Source organism: Pipistrellus kuhlii, unplaced genomic scaffold, assembly GCF_014108245.1.
Source record: "Pipistrellus kuhlii isolate mPipKuh1 unplaced genomic scaffold, mPipKuh1.p scaffold_m20_p_53, whole genome shotgun sequence".
NCBI classification, from domain to species: domain Eukaryota; kingdom Metazoa; phylum Chordata; class Mammalia; order Chiroptera; family Vespertilionidae; genus Pipistrellus; species Pipistrellus kuhlii.
Window position 1 is genome coordinate 1,768,896 of NW_023425555.1, and position 20,527 is coordinate 1,789,422.

General features: G+C 50.9%; 2 protein-coding genes across 5 annotated transcripts in view; one reads left to right on the plus strand and one right to left on the minus strand.

The window, feature by feature from the left end:
- Positions 1–8,452, minus strand: part of SLC25A25 (solute carrier family 25 member 25) — a 28,781-nt gene extending 20,329 nt beyond the window's left edge. Inside the window, exon 1 of one of the 2 annotated variants that reach the window (XM_036416159.2) lies at positions 8,112–8,452. In XM_036416159.2, the coding sequence (XP_036272052.1) occupies positions 8,112–8,363 (252 nt within the window). In that variant the 5' untranslated portion in view covers positions 8,364–8,452. The remainder of the gene's footprint in view (positions 1–8,111) is intronic. The other variant, XM_036416161.2, reaches the window with a different exon arrangement.
- Positions 8,453–9,260: 808 nt separating this feature from the next.
- On the plus strand, positions 9,261–14,200 carry NAIF1 (nuclear apoptosis inducing factor 1). Of its 3 annotated transcripts, none has more exons than XR_006740163.1 (3): positions 9,261–10,028; positions 11,964–13,608; positions 13,699–14,200. XR_006740163.1 is itself a non-coding variant. In XM_045573674.1 (2 exons), exons 1-2 carry the CDS (start codon positions 9,518–9,520, stop codon positions 12,434–12,436), a joined length of 984 nt encoding a protein of 327 aa, XP_045429630.1. In that variant the 5' UTR covers positions 9,261–9,517; the 3' UTR covers positions 12,437–14,200. The 3 variants fall into 3 exon arrangements, 1 of the variants encoding a protein (XP_045429630.1); XR_006740164.1 differs by having other exon boundaries at positions 11,964–12,489; XM_045573674.1 differs by having other exon boundaries at positions 11,964–14,200.
- The last annotated feature ends 6,327 nt before the right edge of the window (positions 14,201–20,527 follow it).

Here is a 20,527-nt window from a genome sequence, read left to right on the forward strand (position 1 = left end):
GCAAGAAGAGACCACATCGCTGCCTTTTCTGCTCGCGTAAGAGCCTGCTTCTCCTTCAGTTAAGCATGCTCCAAGAATAAGGGGCAGGGATGGATGTGGTGCTGAGGCTGGCGTGTAAAAACCCAGTCGCCTAAAACGATCAGGATATTTTCAGCTGATCCAAAACTGATCAGTGGGAGCCATACCACTGGCCCACGTGCAGCCTGCTAGCTGCAGCCGCTTTATCCTTCCTCAGGCCCCCCTGCTTCCACAGGAAAGGCGAATCGGCAGACTCATTACTAAAAGTAACACCACATGTTTTCAGTTTCTTCAAAGTGGTTTCCGAATCACAGGGTAAACCTGAGACTGTTTGAATGAATGCAAACATAGCTCTCAGCAGCTGCTTGCCCCAACTCAGGGAGGACAGAGAGAGAGGGCGAGGACAGGGGTGTGAAACCCATCCAACAGCTGCCTGAGGGTGAGAAGGGCAAGCAGAGAAGTCTGTCAGAATAACTGGTTTAGCAGGAAAAGGAGACGTATGTAATACTTTCAACAATAAAGAATTTATTTTTTTAAAAAACCCCACTACATTCACAAAAATAGAATGGTTTACACCAAGCTGGCTCTTAGAAACAATAAGGCATTTTTTAGCTATAAAACTATTTACCAGATACTATCTTTACCTGTTATATAGGTAAAGAAGAGATTCTAGCAAAAAGAATATACCCGAGATATGAATAAAAAAGGAAAAAAGTGTACTGTCTATAAATGTAGCCCTGACCGGTTTGGCTCAGTGGATAGAGGTCGGCCTGCGGACTAAAAGGTCCCAGGTTCGATTCCGGTCAAGGGCATGTACCTTGGTTGCAGGCACATCCCCAGTAAGGGGTGTGCTGGAGGCAGCTGATTGGTGTTTCTAACTTTCTATCCCTCTCCCTTCCTCTCTGTAAATAAATCAATAAAATAGATTTTAAACATAAATAAATAAATAAATAAATAAAAGTAAATGTAAAAGGTCAACAGGTTGACGGTGGGTACTGTAGCTGGCTGGTTTTAACCAACAGGACTATTCACTGTGTCAGACCTACAGACAAGGACTTCAGTTTGGGCTTATTTATTCTTGGTGATCTAACCTACCTTTTCTCTGCCCATTCCCCTCCCCGCTCCACTGGCATTTCTGTGGCTTCTGAGGGCTTTCTCAGCAACGTAAGAGGTTGGTTGGGTGTGTTTTGGTCACACATCAGATCCAGTGGAGGAGGGTGGGCTGGGGAGAGAAGGCATGCGGCCAGGTTGATGGAATGTGGAAAGCTTCCCCCAGCAGCAGCAGGACCGGGGCAGCCGCCATCTCCAGTTCCCCCTTTGACCTTGGGAAATTCGAGCTCCAGGAAGCCATGCCAAGAGTTGAAAGCAGATAAGAAGCTCCTTATGTTCTTCCTTTGTAATTTATTTATTTCAAAGAAAGGTGCGTCTTTAAGACAACAAAGCCTTACTTTTAGGCATGCGTGGAGTCTTTCACATCCCATACTTAGCAAGAGGGCAGCTATCAGTTCAATGCTGCTTCCTGAGCACCATCAGAGGGACTTAAAATGCTAGCTGGCCGGGCCAGCGTGGCTCAGTGGTTGAGCATGGACCTATGAACCATGAGGTCGTGTTTCGATTGCCGATCGGGCCCAGGTTGTGGGCTCGATCCCCAGGGTGGCGTATGCAGGAGGCGGCCGGTCCGTGATTCTCTCTCATCACTGATGTTTCTCTCTTTCTCTCCCTCTCCCTCTCCCTTCCTCTCTGAAATCAATAAAAATATATTTTAAAAAAGAAAAGAAAAGCTGAGTTGGTATTGGGCACAGATGTGGCAATGTGAATGTCAACCTTGCCAAATTGTAGGGGCTGGTGAAGTATCTACAGTAATACAGTAATAGCAGGAAGCAGTGTATGTTGACCTAACTTGAGCAAAGTCAAAATCCTGGGTTCTGCTACGAGCTTTGCCTTCAACCATCTGGAAACCTAAGCCACAGCCCCACTTCCGCAAAATAATGCAGTTATGAGATCATCTCCAAGGGTTTTACCTAAGCGCTGCTTGAAGCTTCCATTTTCACTTCAAAGTGAACTCTGCATTGAGAAATGGCCCGTTTCCATCCGGAAACACACAGTGAAAGACACTGTTATGTGTAGAGTGACTAGACCACTTAACTTTTAGAAACCTCCTAACACCAGGGTTTCCTTTTTAAAATTTTTTTATTGCAGATCCTGCCACAGGTCTATTTGTGCAATAGCGCAGGAAGACACCACCCCAGCAGGCAGTGGCCCAGGGGCCATACCAGCCTCTCATCCTCACATCAGCGGGTGGAGACCTGACTGCGGAGCCCCCGTGGGGCCCGGGCTCCGGTGGAAGCTGAGCCGGAGCTGCAGGTGCAGCCAGGGCTGGATCTGAGGCTTGGCCTTGGCCTTTGGCCGGCAGAGCCCGAACCCTATGCAGCACGATCACATTTCCCAAGCTTGGCGTGAGCGATGTAGGCAAGTCAATCGAGCTTGTGGCCAGATTATTATGCGTTCAGAGATCAGAATAATCTGGCCACTCGGTGTAATATATGGCCTTTTGTGACTGGCTTCTTTCACTTAGTGTAATATTTCCAAGAAAGGACTGTCTCTTAACTCCCATGGCATTGACTATGAAAGGTGTGGACAGCTTATTGTGTGAGAAGTGCATAATAAAACCCAGTTTTATGGCAGCAGAGACTATAAGATAAGGTAGTTTTCAGATACTTAAAGGGCCCTCGGGTAACTTTTGTGTATTGCTCCTGAAGGTAAACTTGAGGCAAATGGGAAGCAGATACAAGCAGACAGACTTCAGTCTGACATAAAGCACTGTATTCACAATAACCCCGAGTAGGTCACAGTGAATGGGCTGGCTGGCTGCCTGTGAAGGAGCCCCAGAAGGCATGCCCCCCACACTGGCTAGGAGGCTGGCCTATGACGGCCAGCGACCCATCAAGACCAAATCCTTTGGTCCTGGCGAATTCACACCAGTGTAAGAAATGGTTAAATGAAAAGTCTGGCCTGGCTTACCAAGACTGACTAGTCCTTCCTGAAGGACAGCTTTGTTCACTAATTCAACCCGCGGCTGGACTCTGCGGGACTAGAAATGAATACCAGCAAAATACGTCTTTCTCTCATTCCCCTGAGGTTTCTGTGGGACTTGAGCAATTAATGACTCTTTCAACATCAAAGGACTGCATCCCACTGAAGCTCCAGGTCAGGCCTCCTCAGGCTATCTCCTTATTTTTCACCTGGTTTTGGATCAGGGGACTTGATCCCACCTTTCCAAATACCAACTAACTTTTTTTTAAGCTTCCTTAAAAACACACACACAAAAACAAAAAAGCACCCAACTTTTTTGTTTGTTTGTTTACCCTCACCCAAAGATATTTTTTTCCATTGACTTTCAGAGAAAGTGGGAGGGGGAGAGACAGAGAGAGAAACATCGATGTGAGAGGGACACATTAATTGGATGGATCCAGCTGGCAACCAAGGTAGGTGCCCTTGAGGGGAATTGAACCTGCGACCCTTCAGTCTGAGGGCCGACACTAACCACTGAGCTGCTGGCCAGGGCTAGGGGGAAAAAAAAAAAAAATATATATATATATATATATATATATATATATATATATATATATATCTCTTGATGATAATTACTTCAAGCCAGGAATCAATTTTGGATTATAGGAACTTAATCCAAGCTGCAAATAGCATTTTCTTTTTCTAATGGGCCATAGTATTATGCCAAATTATGTCTATCCCTTTTCTATGAAAAAGGCTCTTTTTCTATAGACTGTCTTATCTAAGTCTAGCTTCCCCCTCCCTCCCTCCCCATGACCACCCATTTAAATATTTTTAAATATGTTTTTATTGTTTTCAGAGAGAGGAAGGGAAAGGAGAGAGTTAGAAACATCAATGATGAGAGAGAATCGTGGACTGGCTGCCTCCTGCACAGCTCTACTGGAGATGGAGCCCACAGCCCAGCTGGGAGTTAATTGTGACCTCCTGATCCAAGGGTCGACACTCAACCACTGAGCCACACCAGCTGGGCCAATGACCACACGTTTCATCGGTACCCAGTTTAGCAGTACTGTCTGGTGAAGCAATACCACCAACCTGACCCTAATGATCTTCCACTCATCATTTCAGGTCAATAGAGACTGCCTCTTGCACACTGCTCAGGTCAAGGAGAGAATTAGGGCAGGGCAGATTCTCATTCTCTGACGGGATAATCCTTGGATAAGCTTGAAACCTACTTTGGGAAAACACAGATGTGGTTCTAAATTGATCTCTCCCCAATCTTTCTCAATTCTCCCAAAAATCCAGAAACAACTGGTCTAAGTTAAACAGTGGAGCACAAATCAGCATTGGGTTCCAGTTCTTGCTCTGGTCTAATTCCTTAGTGGTCCCATGAGTTCTGAGGTTGTTCTATAATCTTTTTGAACCTCTGTTCCTCCCTCTGTACAATGGGGTGAAATCACTGTCTTGCCTATTTCACAAGGTTACTGTGAGGCCTGAACTAGCTGGTGCATATGCACCTCTAAGCCAGCAAACCACCGTCTAAAACCTCAGCTGCATTACACCAGCCCCACCCCTCAGCTAGAGGGACGTCTAACCCAGCTTGCATCCTTCCTCTGATGGGCTGCGTAAGTCAGAACCTATGTTTTCAATCTGTTTAAAGACAAAGATTTTGTTTGGTCACATGAACATGCCTCAAGTAGGAATGCTATAATTAGCTCCAGCTGAAGCCTCATTTCCTCAAGTCACTGCCGCTGCCTGCCGTCATCTTTTCTCCTTCTTTAATAAACCCTACCCCCCAAAAATAAAATAAAAACAAATAAACGCTTCCCTTTTTTATCTCAGGACGGGCTTCTTGCTCACATGTCCTTTACAAAGGAAATTTCCCTGGCTGGCTGCCCGCTTCCGTTGTAGGTAATGTTTCCTCGACTGTCCCAATTTCTTCTGGACAAAACACAACAAAGAAAGGCAGATGCCAAAAATGGCTGGTTCATTTCTAAAGAAAACTTGACCCAACCTGCGGTAAAGCTAGCAAGAGGCTTTGCTAGTCACGTGGCGTGGCTCGCCCATCACCCACTGATAAGCACTCAAAGCTGATTTCTGAGCAAACCCCAGCCCTTCGGACCGATCAAAGGGTCACAGGAAGCAGCTGCCAGAGTCTGATGTATGTTTCAACGCCTATTCCCCTGGCAGACACCCATTTCTAACCCAAGGGCCCCGACTTCTCTCTTGTTCTGCAAAACTGCAGCACTATTTCTGTTCGTAACTAACACTGATATTATTTCAACAGGAAGTGATGTGGGGGTTTATGCGGCAGGGAGTCTTCCTGTTGCCTGGTTATTTACAACAAAGCTGATTTTCTCTCTCAATACTCAAACCATTCGCCAGAAGACTAGCATGTACTCCTTTATAGGTAATAAACAAATACAATGCATAATTCCGAGCCTCAACCCTGTATAATAATAACTTATTCAAAAGCTAGAAGAGTTATAGAAATAGAGTCCATACTAAATCCCCACACCACAAGAATAAAAAAGCCCTAGCCCTCGCTGGTTTGGCTTCACTAAGATAGTGTTGGCCTGTGGACTGAAGGGTCCTGGGTTCGATTCTGGTCAAGGGCACATGCCCAGGTTGTGGGCTCAATCCCCAGTTCGGGTGCACAGGAGGGAGCCATCAATGCTTCTCTCTCATCGTTGATGTTTCTAACTCTCTTTCTCCCTTCCTCTCTGAAATCAACAACAATATGTTTTTAAAAAAATAGAAGTCCTAGTAGCTCAGTTCGTTAGAGCATTACCTAATATGCTAAGGTTCGATCCACTGTGAGGACACACGCAAGAGTCAACCAGGGAATGCATGGATGAGTGGAACAACAAACTCAACTTTCTTTCTCTCTCTCTAAATCCAACAACAACAAAATTAAAAAAACACACACAACAGAACTTAGATCAGTCACAGAATCAAAAATCTGAGAACCAACGTGACCAAGGGGCCAGGCAACCTTTGGCTAATCAGAAAGGTTTCTTTTAACACTGGACAGAAAAGCGATCGCTTTCTCCTTATTTGCCCTTAGAAATTCACTGCCAGAAAAATGGATTAGGATCAATGTCAGATGTGCCTGTGCCGTGAATCACAAGAACATCGTGACTCTGGGTTAGCACTAAGCTTAGCGTCAACACTGAATGCACTCCCACAGCCAGATGCCCTGATGTGCCTGCAGCACATGCCAAGTAGTGCAAAGCAGCAGGAAGGTAAGCCGGGCCCACACCTCCCTGGGCCCACACGGCACAAAAGTCTGATTCAGCCATACTATCTTTCCAAGTGACTTACTCCTTAGATATGTACAGGAAAGCACCAAGCTCACACTACTGTTTTGTGTAAAACTTAAGTTTTATTTTTGTTAATCCTCACCTGAGGATATTTTCCCACTGATTTTTAGAAAGTGGAAGGGAGGAGGAGACACAGAAACATCGATGTGAGAGAGACACATCGATTGATTGTCTCCTGCACCATCCCTGACCGGGGCTAGGGATGGAGCCTGCAAACCAGGTATGTGCCCTTGACTGGAATCGAACCCAGGACCCTTCAGTCCATGGGTTGACGCTCTATCCACTGAGCCAAACTGACTAGGGCTACTTAATTATTTTTAACTTGTCTCTATAAACCTCTTGGAATTAACCTGTTGTTTCTGTTCTTACATGGTGTTAACCTTTGTCTTCTTCCCGGGCAGATCTTAAGAAGGTTAAACACCTTAGATGTCAATCCAAGCTATCTTGGACATGAGTTAAAAACACTTTATGTACGCACCTGGCCTACCAAAGAACTGGGTTAATTCTCTGGTGTTTTACCAGATTTCTCCATACTTGGCTGTGAGATTCTGTACAAATGGGCCAAATGAACTAACTTCGAAGAAAAACAAGTGACTAGGTACACGGCGGTCCTCCCCGGGTGTACATCAGGCTAAGCCACACGTAAATGAAATATCCGGGAAAGGGAAGCGACAGCTACAGAGTCAGATGGAAAAACATAGCTTGAGAGAAGGGAAAGAGATTCTTCTGCTTGAGATTCTTACAAAGAAAAGACAGCCGAAACCGGTTTGGCTCAGTGGATAGAGCGTCAGCCTGCGGACTGCAAGGTCCCGGGTTCGATTCCGGTCAAGGGCATGTACCTTGGTTGCGGGCAGATCCCTGGTGGGGGGTGTGCAGGAGGCAGCTGGTCGATATTTCTCTCTCATCGATGTTTCTAGCTCTCTATCCCTCTCTGTTTCTCTCTGTGAAAAATCAATAAAATATATTTAAAAAGAAAAGAAAAGACAGCACTGCTCTTTCAACGGTACCCCCTTCCCCAGGGCCAAGAGCCACTCCCGAACAGGAAGAATGATATTCCCTCCGTTAGGAAGTATTTTCCCTGCATTATCTTATCACCTGCAACCCAGCAAGGGATCATCATCCATCTTCTGGAGAAGCATGTCAGTAGGAACGCGCCTAAATCAGGAGAGCTGTCAGTCCTCACCACCCACAGCATCACAGATCTGTCTAAAACCCCAGTTCCCTTTTTTCCCCCCTTCTCCCAACTCCCACATGCTTCTGAGAGGAACCAGATCCAGGCCAATGGCTGGCATGGAAACCAGAGGGGAAGGAGGGGGTCGCTGGGGGAGGATGGCTGAACCTGTCAGTGGCGGGTAAGGGGATGCATCAAGCTTATTAGCCTTGAGGTCAGGAGGTGAGGAAAGGCAGACTTCTGAGTCTTGGCCTCTACTTTGGGGAAAGCCGGAGCAGTCGGGGACTTTTCGCCCATCAGGAGCTCCCACCGGGTGCCCACCTGTGCCCATGCACAGCCTTTCCCTCTAGCTTAAGCGCCCACCGAGGTCAAGGAGCTCCACTCCCACCAGCACTTAAACTGGGTACCCACCGGGCACTCCGGGGTCCCACCAAGACCAAGGGGCCACCCAGCAGACCCTCTAGGCTCCAAGGGGCTGCCCCCATAAGCCGGGACGTTCAGACCCCCCCCCCCTCGCTCCCCGGACTCCCCGTAGTCTGGGACACGCAGGGCCCCCCTCGCCCGCGCGGACGGTGCGCGCCGCCTACCCGGAGTTCGCCCTCGGTGCGGTGCAATCCCAGGCGTCGCAGCCCCACGGCCAGGTCGTTGACACACAGGCCGCCGTCGCGGTTGACGTCGAGCGTCTGGAAGAGGCTCCACAGGCGCAGCCTGTGGTCCGGGCCCCCGCAGACGGCGCCGCCGCACGGGTCCACTGACGCCGGCGACGAGGCGGACGAGGCGGCGGCGGCGGCGTCCGGCGGCGGGGAAGCCACGCAGCGGCACAGGACGCTGCTCACCATCGGGCGCGAGGCAGGGGCGCCGGGCGGCGAGGAGAACGCAGAAGACACGCGGGGATCCTCAGACTGCCAGCGCGGGTTCCGAGATGCCGGCAAACGCGCGGGAGGGGCCGCTTCCGGGAGCCCCGCCTCTCTGGCCACGCCCCCAGCCCGCCTCCGACTAATCACAGGCCGGGACTGCCACCAGGAGGGGCGGGACCTCTCCGAGGACCGCCCACATCGTCCTTGCCGGCTTGGATCAATAGAGTGGGCGGGGCGGTTCCGGCTCAGCCTGGGGCCGATTCAAACGGAGGGGGGCAGCGATTGGCTGAGCCGGGCCAAACAGGGGAAACCGCGCCGCCATAGGCAGAAGTCATGTGATTGGCAGGCGGGAGGCCGCGCGTCCAGTTTCCATTGAGTAACTCTGTTTGGACTTCGGAATTGTGAGGATGGGAGGAGCGCTCTTGTCTTCGGTGGGAAATTGGGTTTGTGTGAGGAGTAATTGTGAGCTGCATCTCAAACCAGTTTGCGCCCGTGGGTGAAATTACAAATTTATTGGCCAACTGCCAAGCTGAAAGCACTATCGGGATGCTCAGGAGGCCGGGTTTTGATAATCTAACTCCCTACACCAATAAAAAAAATAGCTGAATTTAATAGGATAATGTCCGTAAATACTGCAGATTGAACGACAACGAATTCCCAATGAAGTTAATAAAGACTCAGTGATCCGAGCACTCGGTAGAGACAGGCATACCTTTACACCAATGATCGAGTCAATCCCGGTAAGTGGGCGTGCTCTGGAGCTGAGCGACAGACCCAAAGAACCAGTGAGCGTCCTGATCGTGAGCCTCGCCCAACCAGGAGGGCGGGTTCCCCCGGAGCAGCGCTGGGAGGCGGGAGGAGGGGAAGTGGGCGGATCTCCGCACACCCGAGCGGAAGAGGCAGATTCAGGAAGCCATTACGCCGCTGGCTGGCAGCGGCCCTGCCGGTCGGTGCCGGGCCCTACGCACTTTGCGTAACGGGGGGGTTACCAAAGGCCTGGTACTTGGCCTTGGCAAATTCGGCCTATCGTATGTAGCGGGATGGGTGAGGGGCGAGGCTAAGGAAGAAATAAAAAAGGGAAATTGGACGGTTGAAGGGATTATAATTTCTTTAAAAAAGAAGGGTAGGGAGAGGCCATGGCCGTCCCAGCCAAGAAGAGGAAGATGAACTTCTCCGAGCGAGAGGTGGAGATTATCGTGGAGGAGCTGGAGCTGAAGAAGCACCTGCTGGTGAACCACTTCAACGCCGGGGTCCCTCTGGCTGCCAAGAGCGCGGCGTGGCACGGCATCCTGAGAAGGGTCAACGCCGTGGCCACCTGCCGCAGGGAGCTGCCCGAGGTCAAGAAGAAGTGGTCTGATCTCAAGACCGAGGTCCGTCGCAAGGTGGCCCAAGTTCGGGCGGCAGTGGAGGGTGGCGAGGCCCCAGGGCCCGGTGAGGAAGATGGAGCTGGTGGGCCGGGGCCAGGGGGTAGCAGTAGTGGCGGGGGCCAGGCCGTAGCCCCCGTGCTGCTCACCCCCATGCAACAGCGCATCTGCAATCTGCTGGGTGAGGCCACCATCATCAGCCTGCCCAGTACCGCAGAGATCCACCCTGTAGCCCTTGGACCTACGGCTACCGCAGCCGCAGCCACGGTCACCCTGACACAGAGTGAGTGACCTCTCCTGCCCAGTCCAGCGTGCATCCATGGGAAGGGCCAGCAAGAGATGGGGCAGCCCGGGGAAGGTTGGCTGTAAAGGGTCAAAGGTCAGATAGGAGTCTTGGAAGACCCTGAGATCTTCCAAGAGCTCCCCAGACGGAAATGATCTTTTCTTTTTTTTTAAAATTGATTTCAGAGAGGAAGGGAGAGGGATAGAGAGCTAGAAACATTGATGAGAGAGAAACATCGACCAGCTGCCTCCTGCACACCCCCTACCAGGGATGTGCCCGCAACCAAGGTACATGCCCTTGACCGGAATCGAACCTGGGACCTTTCAGTCCGCAGGCCGACGCTCTATCCACTGAGCCAAACCGGTTTCGACGAGACAGAAATGATCTTGTTCTCTCTGGGGCTTCCTCAGCACACAGTCTGGACTTCTGCTGAGCTGGATGGCTCTCAACTGCGTTTTGCCGCCATTCCTGTCCATGACTGATCTGTGTGGTCCCTGAAGACAGAGACCATGCTGATATCCTCACAGGACTTACTGCAGGGCCTGGCACATGCTAAGCAGCCAGAATATATTTGTTCAGTGAGTAGATAGATGGGAATGATCATGCCCAAGTCAAACATGGGTTCTGGACAGAGAGACAGTCTGGGTTTTTGGTGTGGCAAACATTCTTCAGGCACAGTTGAGGAACCTCATGGCTCCTGATGTTCATCTGCTCATTCATTCATCCATCAAACATTAGCATTTATTCTGTGCCAAACCCTGTGCTTGGCACTGGGATTACCAAGGTGCCAATTATAATCTAGTAGGACAGGTAGGACATATCTGAGTAACTGCAGCGTCAGTTGGGAGAACATAACTCAGCGGAGAGAAGGGAGCTGCGTGGTTGGTGGGGGCACACGGTTGAAGTTGGCATTGAAGGGTGGAGAAGGTTCACCCCCCTCTGCAGGGGGCACAGACAGCGCACCTAGAGTCCTTTCAAAGGCTTTCCACCGGAGAACAATGGGACTGGCTTGGGCTGAACTTTCAAGTTCAGATAAGGGTTTGCGTTGGTATCGGTTAACTGCCTCTTTGTGCCAGGTTATAAATGGCACTGATCAGGCCAGCGCTTCTCAGCGGGGTTTTAGGAATTGGGTATCTGTGAGTGCCATCCCCTGCAGGGTCATATTTCCCAGGATATTGAGGTAGGACAGAGGATCCAACGCTGGCCTCATTCAGTTCTGGAACAGGAAGAATTCTTAGGTATTCCACTGACCAAGGTGATCAGAAGACAGGGAAGCGTTTATTGGACACTTTGCCAGCCCTCTCCCATCTCCTCCTTGGCTTGGCCATAGGAGACTGGCAGTCAGGAAGGCACTGAAGGAGGCAGGACTAGCGTAGCTACAAACAGCTTATGTAGAGGTTCCCACTCCAGATGCCTGCTGGGTACCGGTGCCACAGGGAGCATGTGACCATGCCTGTATCAGCAGAAGCAGCCGAGAGGGGTGGGATTGAGGACTCTGGCGTTGGGGAGACCTGGGTTTGCTTCCTGCACCTGCTGAATAAGCTGTGTGACGTTAGGCAAAGCAACTCCATGTTTCTGAATCTGTTTCCTCATCTCTGAAAATGGACACGACAGGACTTACCTCTTGATGTCATGAGGATTTGTTGAGCTAATGAGTGCAAAGGGCTTAATACAGTGCCTGGCACATAGCAGGCGCTCTGAATGTTTTGCTAGCATCATTATTAGCATCTTTGCTTTTGCCAGATCTGGGACTGACCCTTTGGCTACCAAATAGATTAAGAGTCTAAACCTGCCAGGTTCTAGATTTCCTTAGGTATAGGTATGGCTATAAAGCCAGAGGAGGCCGGAGTTCCCCAGAATAGGGCCTAATACGGCCCATCCCATGTAACCAGCTTTTCTAAAAGTGACCTGACGCTGCCTTGGCTCTCTCCACAGTCCCCACAGAGACCACCTATCACACGCTGGAGGAGGGGGTGGTGGAGTACTGCACGGCCGAGGCCCCCCCGCCCCTGCCCGCGGAGGCCCCCGTGGAGATGATCGCCCAGCACGCTGACCCCTCGGTCAAGCCACAGGCGCTCAAGAGCCGCATCGCCCTCAACTCGGCCAAGCTGATCCAGGAGCAGCGCGTCACCAACCTGCACGTGAAGGAGATCGCCCAGCACCTGGAGCAGCAGAACGACCTGCTGCAGATGATCCGCCGCTCCCAGGAGCTGCAGGCCTGCGCCCAGGAGCGCCAGGCGCAGGCCATGGAGGGTACGCAGGCGGCCCTGAGCGTCCTCATCCAGATCCTCCGGCCCATGATCAAGGATTTCCGCCGCTACCTGCAGAGCAACACGTCCTGCCCTGCCCCCGCCTCTGACCCCGGACAGATGGCCCAGAACGGACAGCCGGACAGCATCATCCAGTGAGGGCAGGGGTTGAGCCGGCCTTCCGCTGGGATTGGATGACATCAGGTGGTCTTGTACGTGGGCTCTGCAGCTGGCCTTTGGCGAGGGCCGGCCCCGCGGACAGCCCCCTCTGTAACAGACGCACAGGAGGCCCACTATCTCTGAGGAAGAAAGGAGCCTGGGAGGAGGAACCTGAGACCCAGACTCTTCCCCCACCACTCGAGCTGCCTTGTTAAGAACCTTGTTAAGACTGGTTAGCTGGGGTCAGGCACGGGGGCGGGGGGTGGTGGTGGAGGGAGGGGCCATGTGTTGTTGCGAGCCTGGGCTTATGACATGACCCAGACTCCATCTGGGACCCGTGGAAGGAAGGCTGTCCCTGGGGAATGATCGCCCCGCCCTCGGGGACCGTCCCGCAGTAAGAGGTTGTCAGTGGTGCCGGCAGTAGCACAGTGAGCGCTCCTTCCTCCCTTGGGAGGCAGAGTGCCAGAGAAACCCCGCCCTTCCTCCTCACGGAGCCTCAGTTCTCAGGGGACTCCAATGCCAGGCTCTTCCCCACCCACTCTGGGCACAGCAGGGGCCTTTGGTAGCGCCCTGGGCTGCCTCTGCCACACACCTGGGATATGCTGCATGGGGTGGGGGTGGCTTGGCCACCATCTGGTCTTCCGCTGCGTCCGGGACAGCCCTTTAGGGGTTTGTCCCAACAGCTCTTGACTCAGCTCGAGCTTCAGGCTTTGGGTGCTGGAAGGTTTAGAGAAAGTAAACAGGTGTGGACACCTGTTGCCCACTGCAGTGGGTCTGTGGCGACCTGTTGGCTCCTTCCAGAAGGTTTGCTTCAAGCCAGTTCTACTTATTCTGTCCATGAACCCCTCCTGGGAAGACCTCCAGGATCTCTGAGGGCCACTCTGGCCAAGCCCTTCCTTCTTTCCTCTCTGCTGACCGGACCTCTCTAAAACCCTGCAAGAAACCTGCTCAGCATCACCCGCTGGCCTCCCTTCACACACTATTCAGAGACAGTTCTTCTGAGAAGCCCAGTGGCAGGCTGGGCGAGTCCGCAGGCCTGATTGGCCCTGAATGTTGAGGTGGGAGCATTGCTGACCTAAGACGTGGGACCTTTGATTTCTGTGCTTCGGAAGGACAGACGGACCTTAGAGTCCTAAAGGAGGTGGTGTTCCCTGTTCTGCTCTCTCCCGTGTGTAGGGAGTTTACCCAGATGGCAATTGTCTGTTTCATTTTCAGGGTGAAATCTACTGAAGCCATTACTGAGACTGTGCATTTCTTTCCAGATCATTTCCCAACTTTGCCATCTTGCTGCTGGTGCCTTGACCACACGTGACTGACTGATGGTTACAACTCAAGGCTCCAGATCTCAGCCAAACAACTGCCCTGCGAGCACGTGCATTCAGAATCGCTCCGCTCCACTGTGGCAGCCACAGGGAGGTGCCCCCACAGACAGGCTCCGCGGAGGACATGCAGGGCCAGCTGCAGAGCAAGGGAGAGGAATCAGGCCTGTGAGGGGATTGGGTGGTGGAAGAAAACTCTTCCCAGTGTGGCTGGAAAGCAGTCGCCCCTGGCAACCTGGACGCCCTCCCTCCCAGGAGCCAGAGCGCCCAGCAGGGTAGCAGTGGGGACTTCGTGAGGGTTTTGTATTTCGGTTTGGTTTTTCTCTGGAGTTAGCAACCTGAGCCAACATTGTGTCTGTTCCAATTGGGTATAAAGAGGAAAGACTGGATCACTTAAACAGACTGGTTCTTTAATTTTAAATTAAAGAAATATCACTTTTTTTTTTTTTTTTTTAAATACCCATGTCTGTGTCTTTATTGGTTAAATATATAGAAGAGGCAGAAAGCAGGGAATGGCACACTATGGCCCATAGGTCAAATCTGGCCCCCTACCTGTCTTTGTAAATAAAGTTTTATTGGAACATAGTCACACCCCCTTCACTTATTTCATGACTTTGGCTGTTTTTATGCTGCAATAATAGAGTGAAGCAGTTGTGACAGAGACTTTTGGCCCACAACGCCCAAGTATTTACTCTCTGGCCCTTTACAGAAAAAGTCTGTCTACTCCTGGCGTAGGGCAGTGTTTAGACACTGAATGAGAATTCCCCAAGGTGTTTGTCTAAGTAACATACCCAACCTTTGGCCTCATCCCAAACCCGGAAGAGACTCTGGAGAGAAAGCTCTAAGACTATTCATGGTACATAAGCTCTCTGGGTGATTCTGTTATTTCCTGGAGGTTAAGAAATTTGACTCAGAGAATGGAAGAGTTAAACTCAGCTGAAATGCCCCAGAGAGAGCTGCTTCTCAGGAGTTTCTCCAAGCAGAGATTTTTGTTTAAGATTGGCCTTTATTCTAGAGCAGTGTTTCCCAAACTTTTGACATACGTGTACCCCTTCTATAATTTTCGTAACGCTGAGTACCCCTTGTACTCATGAGAACGTAGAATTAGGCGCAGCTAAGCACGGTGCAGTGCATATCCCCACCAAACTCCGGTGCAACGCGTACCCCCACCAAACTTCCCATACCCCTGGGGGTACACGTACCACACTTCTGGAAACACTGTTCTAGAGGGATCCCAGCCTTCCTGGCCATGTTATCACTCTGTCAGATATTTAGTAATAAAAAAAAAAATTACCGTTATCCAGCCCTATTCTCCAGGTCTTATAAGCATTACCTCAGTGACCCCTTGCAATGTTGCCCCATGAATTAGATACAAGTATTGTTCTCAGTTTGCAGGTGAGATCACTGTGGATCAGAGAGGTTAAACAATTTGCCTAAGGACACACAGCTACCTTATTCCCTGGAGTGGTCCATGCTCTTCACTGCCGCTCTTACCTCTTTTAACTATTCTCACCTTGCAGCCTGGAGAGTGAAATCAGCTGGAAGTCATTTGAGCCTGACACTGAGGAGCTTCTAAGTCAAAAGAGGAGGCCGAGGAGATGGTTTGTGTTTATTATTCTTGGCACTTGAAAGGGAATATGACCTCTCGTACTCGCTGCAGGCTTAGGACTTACTCATATTAAGAGAGAAAAGGGGACCCTGGCCAGCATGGCTCAGTGGTTGAGCGTCAACCTATGAACCAGAAGGTCTTGGTTTGATTCCCGGTCAGGGCATATGCTCGGGTTGCAGGCTGGATCCCCAGTGTGGGGTGTGCAGGAGGCAGCCAATCAATGATTCTCATCATTGATGTTTCTATCTCTATCCCTCTCCCTTCCTCTCTGAAATAAGTAAAAATACACATTTAAAAAAGAGAGAAAAGGGCGCCCTGGCTGTGGCAGAGTGTTGGCCCGAGCAGTGTAGAGTCCGGGTTTGACTGCCAGTCAAGGGCATGTACCTGGGTTGGGGGTTAATTCCCTCTAGGGCACATGTGGAAGGCAACCAGTTGATATGTCTCTCTCACATCGATGTTTCTCTCTTTCTCTGTCTCTCTCTAGAGTCTTTTCTGGAGATCACAATGGAAGTTTTGTCACAAGAGATTTGAGTCAGTTTATAATTACCCTTTTCCTTCTTTCACTCTCTCTAAAAATCAGTGGAAAAACTATCCTCAGGTGAGAATTAATAAAAAACAAAATAAAAGGGGTGGTGGGATGAGAGAGAGAGAGAAAAGGGTAATTTAAACAGAATTAAACCTCGCACATCTTGATGGCGTTGGTGAAAAGTGTCGCTTATATTGCTGGAATGTGGATTTTTACTTTGTTAAAGAGAAAATTACAGGCCCAAAATGGTGTCACTTGCTAAAAGCCCACGATACAAAGCTAGACTTAATACCTGATCTAACTGCAGTTTCAACCTCTCCGAGAAAGGTAATCTTTTTATTGATTTTTTTTTTTTTTTTTTTTTTTACAAACAGGAAGGGAGAAGCATAGAGAGTTAGAAACATCAATGAGAGAGAAACACTGATCAGCTGCCTCCTGCACACCCCCTACTGGGGATGTGCCCGCAACCAAGGTACATGACCTTGTCCGGAATCGAACCTGGGACCTTTCAGTCCGCAGACCGACGCTCTATCCAGTTAGGGCAGAAATGTAATCTTAATCAAACAACCTAGAATGTTCCGGCCAAGCCTGGTGTGAGCTCCCCGGTCCCCTGGGCCTTCTCCATTCCCCACAGCCCCACAGGAAGAAAGACCCTCTGTCCATAAAAACCCGTCCCTCCCTTCCCCCAGAGAAGCCCTGGTCTGGAAAGAATCCTGCTTTTCCCCTGCCTCCGCCTTGTTTCTATAAGAACCTCCTGTTTTGTACAACCCCTTGGAGCTCCCTTCTGGTTGCTAGGTGGGCTGCTGCCCTGCTCAGGAATCACTTAGTAAAACCAACTAGATCTCCAAATGTATTTATTCAGTTAAATGGTGTGTTTTTTTTAATAACATAAAAGAAAATCCTCTCAGCACGGAAGCTTGCTAGTTCAAGCATTGAAACCTTTTAGGTTTTAAACGACTTGGATGGACGTCTTTCAAAAAGACTTCCTTTGTGAACTGCATTTGACCCCGTGGCTCTCTAGGGGTGTCGAACTCAATCAGAGAAGGGGCCAAAATCTAAAATCCAGCCTAAATCGCGGGCCGAATGGTTTACTGAACAGTCATAAACTGTCATTGTGATGGAAACGCAGCGGAGTGCAGTGATGACAGCGCGGTGCGGGCCACATTGCAAGGCCTGGCGGGACGGATTTGGCCCGCGGGCCTTGTGTTTGACACATGTGCTAGACAGTCTGCACGACAGGCCGAGAGGCAGTGCTGCCTGGTGGGGAGCTCGGGGGCTCAGGCAGGTTTGGGCTCGAGATAGGCTCCACCTGTTACTCTCTCAGCATTTCGGGATTCCGGTTTTCCCAATTCCAAAGTGAGGATGATGGCTAATGGTACCCGCCTGACAGCGTAAGAAGCACTGTGAGGGCGGGATAGAAACAGGTCCCACTTGCCGAGCGATTGCTATGTCCAGACACCGTTCTACGCACTGTATGGATGAACTCCTTTGACGAGATCATGTTGGCAAAACACGTAGCCAGCGCCTAGCACATAGCAGGTGCGCAGTGAGTATGGCCGCTCTCCTCACTGTCCCAGTGTCTGATCCGCCAAACGGGAAATTGGGAGTCTCCTCTGGAGACCACAATGGAGCTTTGTCACAAGGGGTTTGAGTCAGGAAGTAGAGGGAGCGGGGCCCAGGGAACAGACTGGGATTGGAGGCAGCCTGGGGTATGGGAGCACGGCCAGTCCAGGGAAGGGCTGGACACTGGGAGGCTCTTACAAGTGCTTTGTTTTTTTATTCTATTTATTTATTTTTTAAAGATATATTTTTATTGAGTTCAGAAAGGCAGAGGGAGAGAGAGTTAGAAACATCAACGATGAGAGAGAATCATTGATCCGCTGCCCCCTGCCCACCCCCCACTGGGAATCGGGCCCAAAACCCAGGCATGTGCCCCCGAGTGGAAGTGAACCCAGGACCCCTCAGTCCTCAGGCTGATGCTCTATCCACGGAGCCAAACCAGCTGGGGCCGAGTGCTCTTAAAGAGGTGGGTTGAGCAAGTTGTCAGAAGCTGACCTGCCACCTGTCACAGAAGGTCCATTAAGACATAAAAGAAAAAGAATGAAGTTTACTTTCTAAAAGATGTCAGGCTCCTTTTCTACCCTCCAAGCCTGTGCCTTTGAGGTTCCCTGCCCTGAGAGCAGCTTTCTTCCTCCTCACTCTCCTCACTCCTATGAGTCCTTCACGTCAGCTTGGGCACCACTTCCTCCAGGGAGCCCTCCTGGGTCACACCTTGTGTTTCCTCTCTCATATGCTCGTCACAGCCTACTGCAATCACATTTATTGTACATGTCCTGGTCCTGCTGTAGGACGGTTTCTCAGCCTCAGAGCAGGAACCCTCTGGGGCTGGATCTTTCCTTGTAGGGGGAGGGGGCGGGCAGTTGTAGAGTGGTTAGGAGTACGGCTGACCTCTATACACTGGATGCCAAGAACACTTCCCCCTCCAGTTGTGGTGATCAGAAATGTATTCAGACATTGCCTATTACCCCCCTGGAGGTGGGGAGAATCCCCCCCCAGTGAAGAACAAAGGTCCTATGGCTATAGTATCCATCTTTTTCTTTAAAATATGTTTTATTGATATTTTTACAGAGAGGAAGGGAGAGAGATAGAGAGTTAGAAACATCGATGAGAGAGAAACATTGATCAGCTACCTCCTTGCACACTCCCTACTAGGTATGTGCCCACAACCAAGGTACATGCCCTTGACTGGAATCAAACCTGGGACCCTTGAGTCTGCAGGCCAATGCTCTAGCCACTGAGCCAAACCGGCTAGGGCACATCTGTATTTTGCATAGTTACTTTCCAAGTGCGTAGCACAGTGCCTGACCAGGTATTTAATTGATTGCGGTGTTAGTTGAATGGAGCACCAGCAGCATTCCTGTAAGGTTTTCATTTGCCCCATTTGATAGATGGAGAGACCGATGGTGATACTGGTGGCCATCACTGTAAAGACAGGAGCTGGGAGCCTCCCAGGTGTGCTAGGCAGCCCAGCCCCTCTGTGTGAGTCAGCCTCCTGTGACCGTGAGCATGAATCAGGCTCCAGAGCTGCGCCTGGACCCTGGACCTGTGTCAGGTGCCTCTGGGGCCCCACCCTGCATGGCTCTGCCTCCGGAGTGCGGCGACCTTGGGTCTCCCCAAGAGGCATTGGGCGCCCCTCCTCCACAGGCCTTGCTTTTGAGGGTGCAGAGAGATTAGATAAGACACAGGAAGCAGATGAGTGATGTGAGGCGCTGTGCCCGGGTGACATGGAGCCCCAGAACCCACTCAGGGCCTAGCCCCAGGGAACGCAGTGCGTCTGAAGAAATGAGAGGCAGGAAGGGGCCACCTGAGGACCCCCCACAGCACATTCTCCAGAACGTTCTGCCAATCCTGAGGTCACACACCACAAGCTCAAATGCCTGCAGTCTCAGTGGATGGAGCGTCGGCCTGCGGACTAAAAGGTCCCAGGTTCGATTCCGGTCAAGGGCATGCACCTTGGTTGCGGGCACATCCCCAGTAAGGGGTGTGCAAGAGGCAGCTGATTGATGATTCTCTTTCGTGGATGTTTCTAACTCTCTGTCCCTCTCCCTTCCTCTCTGTAAAAAATCAATAAAATATATTTAAAAAACAAAAACAAACAGATAAGAGTCCCTCGGCTCAGTTACACACACACACACACACACACACACACACACCCGCATCTACAGAAAGTTGGCCAGAAGGAGGCTGGGCTAGGCTTCAGGAAATGCTGACAGTCAGGAATGTGGGCCCATCCTGCCAGACATTCTCTTTTTACAAAAGCGGCCAGAAATCCGGGCTTTTATGTAAGATGTCCCAGTTTAAACATATCGACTGGCAAATATTTGTAAGTCTTGTGCAAGCCAAACAAAACACACCTGTGGGCCAGCATCAATCCGTGCAGGGCCGTTTGCAAGCCCTGTCCCCGGTTAACCCTGTGGGGGCCGGTCTGTGCCCGGCAGAGGAGGCCGAGGGTGGGAGGCAGGAGGCCTGGATGCCAGACCCCTCTTTCTGCACCTCGGTCTCCCCATCCCTCGGATGGGGGCTGGCCACCCCAGCGGGACTGGCCCCCGGTATGGGTGCAGCCTCCTGCGCTCACGCTAGGCCTGACTCACGGGCAAGACCTGGGCTGGGTTCTTTGCTTCGCCCAAAGCTGAGTCAGTCATCACACATGTGGCATTGGCACTCACACGCCGCCTGCCTGTCAGAAACCAGGCACAGTCGGGGACTGGCCACCACGGGGGACCCCCACTGAGGCCGAGGCTAGTAGAAGCACTGTTTCCAGGCAGGTCTCCAACAGGGTCCTGTCTGGGTGGCGGTTGGGCCAGAGGCCTCCATGGTCTCTGCGGACTGTCCTTCCTGCCTGCTCAGCACCCAGGGCTCCTCATGGCTGTGTGGCATCCTCCACACTCAGTCCACGCAGTTTGAGGAAGGATCCCAATTCTGGCTTCAGCGATAAGGATGAGGCCCAGGAATCTCTTTGAAATTCAGAAGTGGAAGCTTTGGTCCTTGGGTGGGTCTAGTGGGGCCCAGTTATCTGTATTTTTTATAGGTTTCTTAAAAAAAAATTATATATATATATATATATATATTGATTTCAG